Here is a 6,530-nt window from a genome sequence, read left to right on the forward strand (position 1 = left end):
AAGGACAGTATAGGACAACATTTAGTTCAGTATTTTATTAAGACTCCCAAATGCAAAAATGCTTGAGATTCTGAATGGTATGCCTTCTTTTAAGGCCCTATTGTTTCTCTGCTGTTGTGTCTTGCACAGCTTTGATATGATGGTTTTGGTTTATCTTACTATATTATATTTTGTTGTGTTTTGCTGTTATCTCTTAGAGGCCTGTTCTTTTTTTAATGAGAGACCAAAGGGAGTAGATGTTGATGGGAGAGGAGGTGAGTGTATCTAAGAGAAGTAAACTGAGAGCATACTGTACTCAGGTAATATAGTATAAAAAAATCTATGTATAATCAAAGGGAAAAGAAGAAAAATACCATTTAACAAAATTGAATATTACCTCATCAACATCATTTATTTTTAACTAATTTTGGTACAAGGTGAAATACAGGAGTCACAATTTTTGTACTACATGCTAATAGGAGAGATGCCCAACATAACAGATTTCTTTGAGACTATGCTATATGGTTAAGAATAGTCAGTGGGTTTTTTGGGAAACAACTGAAATAAAATGATCTGATTATCTGGGAATTATCACTGAAGATTATTTCTGCTCATGGTGCAGGCCAGAGCAGGCCCAGCTATGGGCCACTGGAAACACAAGCTTATGGTCAGCCCTGGTTTTAGTTTGCCTTAGTTTGAGTGGAGTATCTACAACATGTCTGTGTGGCTGCAGCCATTCAGCCAAGATTCCTTGACAGGATAAAAACACAAGAAAGCCAGCTCTATTGCCAGCAATTTCCTGGTTTCCTTGAACATTATCTTGGCAAAGACAAAACTACGATATGAGAGTAGAAGACTACAATGGGCCAACACAACATGATCAGATCATGTAGGCTGCTAATGCATCCAACTGACAGACGTACCGTCCTCATTTTGGCTAGTGTTAGGAATACAAGATGCTATATGTTTACCTTTCTTGATTGATTTCGTATAGTGATAATTGAGTAAAATTTTGAAGTCAAGAAATACTTATATTTTGCATAATTATAATCAAATCAGTAAAAATGTTTTCTTAACCATACCAAATTAAATATGGACAAAACCAAGTGATGTCTCATAAGAACAAAGGGTCCAAAACAGGGAAAACAAAGAGAAGTGAGGTGCGAGATGTACACAAGCCACCAATTGTGATTATACAAAAAAGCAATGCAGCCTCGCAAGATGGTAGAGAGACTATAAAAAGCCAGAAAAGTAGACACCAGCACCAGGATGTTCTGGGTGGCTCTGGACTCAGGGGAGGATCTCCTGGAACCATGAGAACTTCTGATGTGTTGAACACTCTGCTTGTGTCTGTACAGGGTGACAATCATGGAGGCGCTGGACCAGGTGATGAGCACAGCAAAAAAGAATTCAGGGCACATCACCAAGGCTGTATAGAGTGACTCTATGATTTCATCCCAGCCTACAGTAGAGCAATATCCAAAATCTTGACTTCTTGTCATGTTTTTGCTACTCATTTTGATAAATGTGTACATCAAGAAAATAAAACGTATCAGCATGTAGAAAACCCAGAGTAGTGAAACAGAACAGTGAATGTACTTTGTAGCGTTGGCTTTATGATCCTTCCAACATGACTTCCTGGAACTGATGGTCATTGCCTGGAAGACACTCAAAAGACAGGTGCTGCCAATGGACACATTTCTAGCAAATCCTTGAATATACAATAGGAGCTCACACCTAAAATCATTCAAGAAATGTTTAAATCCCCAAACTGCCATTGTTTGGGGCACTGCTGCAGAGAGAATGATCAAGGCATTGGCTGCCATTAGGTGTGTGAGAATCAAATCTGTGGGCTTTAATGTGTGTTCTCTACAGTAAAGGACTAGATAGTACAACAAAAGAGAGAAATTTCCAAGAATTCCTGTTGTAGTTTGCGATAAGAAAATGATTCTGATTGCCATATTCCAGATATTCATTCTGTGATTCAACACAATTTCATTAAGAACATGGTCACTCTTTTTCTCAGGTCAAATGAATAATGACAAATGGTGGTAGCCAGGGGTGGAGGAAGATGATATTCATTCATGGAGCTACAGAGATTCTGAAGCTGGTTCAGTGGTTCAGCGCCAGCCTTGAACGCATTGAACAAATTTTGACAGGAGTAGTTTTTTCCATGTTTGTTACCATGTAGTTTCTCAATACTTTAGACTGCACGTGTTGATGAAAGGATAGCCACCAAGTTTCATAGGAAATGCAACACTCAGTATGATGGGATGGTGGAGCCATCTCTGGTGTAACTTGAAATTGACCCTCCTTTTTCTATCTACTCCATGAAAAAATCCTTGGAAAAGTGTCAAACACTGTTCTAGATAGTGGGAGTAGAAGTGCCCTACTTAACTTCAGTTTTTTGGATTCTGTAAACTTGATTCCTTGTTTTTCCCCTTTGCCAATTGCTAAACACAATATTGATTTTTATGGATTCTTTACCCTTACAAGTTCCATATAAAGTGCATTCCAGGGTGCTCTGTGAGAATTGTTTCTTTCTAGGTAGTCAGCAAGGCTGTTAAATATAACTGTAAATGTAGACTTTTCTCATGCTCTGTGATCATTGGGTCTTTATCCCACCACAATCTTAGATAATAGAAAAATATTTAAAAAGCACAAATATTTTATAGTAATGGCTCAAGTGACACATTACATCATACTGAGTTATGAGCTAGCACTTTTGAAAAGTCACCCCCTGCCCCCACACACGTGAGCCCACTCTGGTTAGGACTGTTGGAGACAAGGGAACCACTGATGTGATGAAATGTGAAAGAATGCTTAATATAATAAGACAAGCAAAATATGCTAGGTGAAATTTCAAGAAGGATAGTATGTTATGAATGATATCAACCTCAGAAATGTTCATTGTCTCTATTGGAACTCTGTCTGGGACAATCAGGCACCACTCAGAAATCGAGTGTGGGAATGATAGAAAAGATGGCACTGGGTTTAACATCCCATCAGTACAGTGAATTTGAAGGACTCTCTTAGGACACCACACTCTATCCTCATGAGAAATGGTGTCTGCTAACACTTCTTAGATTAGGTCAGATCCCCTTGCAGAAGCACACAGTAATTTCTGTGAATCAGCACCTGGCTGAAGCAAGGTGGCCCAGAGAGATACTGTTCCCCTCACACTCATCAGCCATGTAGGGACCATCAGCTGTCAATCAAGAGCTGGGGTTGAATTGGTAAAAGCTGAGGATCGTAGCATGTATATATATGGAGTGCTGGAATGAGCTGAGACCTTTGAAACTACCAACTACAGGTTCCCATTACTCTTGCTCTTTCATGTAGAATGTCCTAGGAAATAGCTGCAGTAATAGAACATACTTACTCGATGTAAGACATTCCAGAGAGAAGCGTACCACTGGCCCAGGTGTGATGTCTAATTATTAGAAATGGGTTCTTGTGTGGGAGTGAGTGTGAGTAGTGCCCAGTGGATTTGGAAGGGCCATTAAGAATAACTCAGAGATGGATTAAGATTGTAAAACAATACATGCGTTTTGAAAGTGAAAAAGGAATTGTATTCATGAGGTAGTATAATCTGGACTGAGGGTAGAGAAATGTGGGAAGAAGAAGCTTTGGGCCTATCAAAATAGTAAGTATGAAAAAGCCTTAAGAAAAATTTCTAATTTGTAAGCTAAAAACATTAAAAACCAAATAAAATTAATACAAAGCAAATAAAGGCAATGTTCATAATATCAAATTTGTGTATAGCTATAGAAAAAGGTATGATGCTGAAATTGCCTAGAAGTTGAAAGAAACAAAAGAAAAAAAACCACAGAAAAACCTGTAGAAAATGATGATCAAAGAAAAGAAAGATTACAAGACAGACAAGTTGTGAGAAGAGTCATATTTGGACAAAAGAAAACATGACACTGCGTGCAAGCAAAAGCAGCTAAGTCAACACACTGGAGTCAAAAGACAGATGGACACAGTATACTAAGACTTACACAACATACCAAATACCACCACTAACAAAAATAGGATCTGGATCTGGATCACAGCAATTTTACTAACGAGCATAGTGCCACTCATCGCTTCTAAATATCTGAGTCCTCTCATAAAGGATTCCATAACAAATTGTAAATTAAAAATATGTCTAGAATATAGTCTAATAGTTGCAAATATAAATAAATTATACAAAATACAGCCCACATTGGTTGCTTTCCTTGTATTGGCCTTCTGAGGAGTTGCTTTCAAGTGTTTTCCTGCCTACAAAAGAATTGGAATAGTTCAAAAAACTTCACATACCATTGGTTGGGAAGATAATAATGCATTCCAAAATTCATATATACTAAGAAAACTTAAAATATACAGTCACACACAAGGAAAATGAGGTATAATCTCATGAGTGTTACCAATATGTCTAATCCCAACAAAAAGGCAACATACATCTGAGTTTGCTAAATTATTTTTTTTTTTAAAAAACTGTTGAGGTCTAAGTATTCTTTTTGCTGTATCTATTGAACTCCAAGACATGCTCCATGTCTAAAAATCCTCTAAGGTAGTTGGGTTATTATTTTTGTTACTTTTGTTTCATTAGTTCAAAAATGACATTAAATAAAAATATATTACTCTAAAATGAGATTCACATGGTGTACCTTCCCATGTTGGTTTGCTTCATATATTTCCATTCTAATTATTATTATTGCTGAGAGCCCATGTAAATTCACCTATAATGATAATACCTGCAAAGTTAATCAAAGGTATACATCATGTGAGGTAAGATGAGGTATTAAATTGACTTATTACCACACTCCTTCAGCATCTCCACAGATGGGCTCTATTTCCCTGATGGTACCCACAGTTATGTTCAGTGGGTGACTTACATTACAAAAAGTATCAACCGTGACTATCACAAATTTAGGAAAACCTCTCTCTTACTCAGTCACCTCTTAACTATTTAATAATTCTAGGGCCTTAGCTCTCTGTTACACAGATCTTTTCAAGCCCAGATTCCCATTATCACAAATGAGCACTTGCAAAATCCTCTTCATTGCTGGCTCTGAAGCACACTCTTCAATGATTGCCCTCACCTGGATTCTTACCTCTGCAGTGTGGTGGGTTCAGTGTACAGACTCTGACCTCTTAATAACAAGCACTGTGGGAGAGGAAGGCAGCTCAAGCCTGAGATAAAGGTTTGAGACTCTGTGACCTCACCTCCCTTCAGAATAACATTTTTCATGTCACCTGCACTGGCACTGACAGTGTGTTTTGGGGAGACAAAATCATTTATGGGACTTTTCCTGTTGATAATTAAAAAGACACTTAAGAGTCTCCTGTATATCTCCAATGGAACAAGTTGTTTTGAAGAGGATTTAAGTTTTCATGATCCCTGGAGTGTGTTTTGGTCAGCAGTGGATAGTTCTAAAAACTTTGATATCAGATTCAGGACAAACTTGCACAAGTCTATCTGTCTCATTGGGTAGGCATATCTGACTTCTCACACACATAATTTTAGTTCGTTTCCCAAGGATTTAGAAAATTTATTACTGAATGTCATTGAGTGTCTCATTCATGCCTATGCCTTTTAGTCAAGTATACCCTCCATTTTCTCCTTGCCAATTCTTTCCCCCCATGAATATTCCTCCAAATTTCATGCCTTTCTAGTCCGTATCACCCGAATTTCTACAGTATTTCATGCCTGATCATGTCTCATGATGTGTGTCAACACAGACATAAAGTGCAAAGCTAGTGCTGAGATAACATGATTTGACTCCTCTCTTAATAGAGAACACAGTAGGATTCTACTCAGTAAACAAAAGCTGCCTCTCATGTGTCCCGTTCCCTCCATCAGGCCTGATCATTTTCTGTGATATTTCAATTCCTTATGTTCACTGATATAACAGCCATAAATAACAGCATATCCCGAGAAACTAATAAAACCCAGTCAGTCAAGGAATTATTTATCTTACGATGATTCATATATGCACCCTCGTACTTAAAGGAGCATTTAATTTGCACTTCTCAATGATCTGCTTCCAAACATCTCACAATGTTCATATCAGAACCATATTTCACTTGCCAAATAATTCTTGTTATAAGATTTCCTTCCTTCCTTGTTTTGAAGTCTCCCAACACATAATTCAGATACAGAGTTTTGTCCACTTATCTTAGTAACCTCTACTGAGCCATGTTTAAAAAAAACCCTGTCCATATTCACTCATAGATCTTTCTATTTCTATGGATTTTGGTTAGATTTCTAAGTTTTTTCTACTGTGTCAAGAGTTCTTCATCTATACACTCTTCCTTTTGCATCCTGACATCATAAGAAATGACAGGTGTAATGATGGGGAGGTCCTTCTGTGTGTATGTTTGTCTTATTGGTTGATAAATAAAGCACTGTTGGCCAATAGGGAATCAAGATAGGCAGGACTAGAAGAGAAGGAGGATTCTGGGAAATGTAGGAAAGAGGGAAGTTGACTTGTGATCCCAGGAATACATGACACTTAAAGCCAGCACCCTCAGTAAGATAAGTCCCTATAAAACTATATAGATTA

At 37.6% G+C, this 6,530-nt stretch overlaps 1 protein-coding gene across 1 annotated transcript; it reads right to left on the reverse strand.

The window, feature by feature from the left end:
* Positions 1-1,034: 1,034 nt before the first annotated feature.
* On the reverse strand, positions 1,035-1,964 carry LOC100754871 (vomeronasal type-1 receptor 4-like). Its single transcript, XM_027430863.1, has one exon. It carries the CDS (start codon positions 1,953-1,955, stop codon positions 1,035-1,037), a length of 921 nt encoding a protein of 306 aa, XP_027286664.1. The 5' UTR covers positions 1,956-1,964.
* Between the last annotated feature and the right edge of the window lie 4,566 nt (positions 1,965-6,530).

This window comes from Cricetulus griseus, chromosome 9 (genome assembly GCF_003668045.3).
Source record: "Cricetulus griseus strain 17A/GY chromosome 9, alternate assembly CriGri-PICRH-1.0, whole genome shotgun sequence".
NCBI lineage: Eukaryota > Metazoa > Chordata > Mammalia > Rodentia > Cricetidae > Cricetulus > Cricetulus griseus.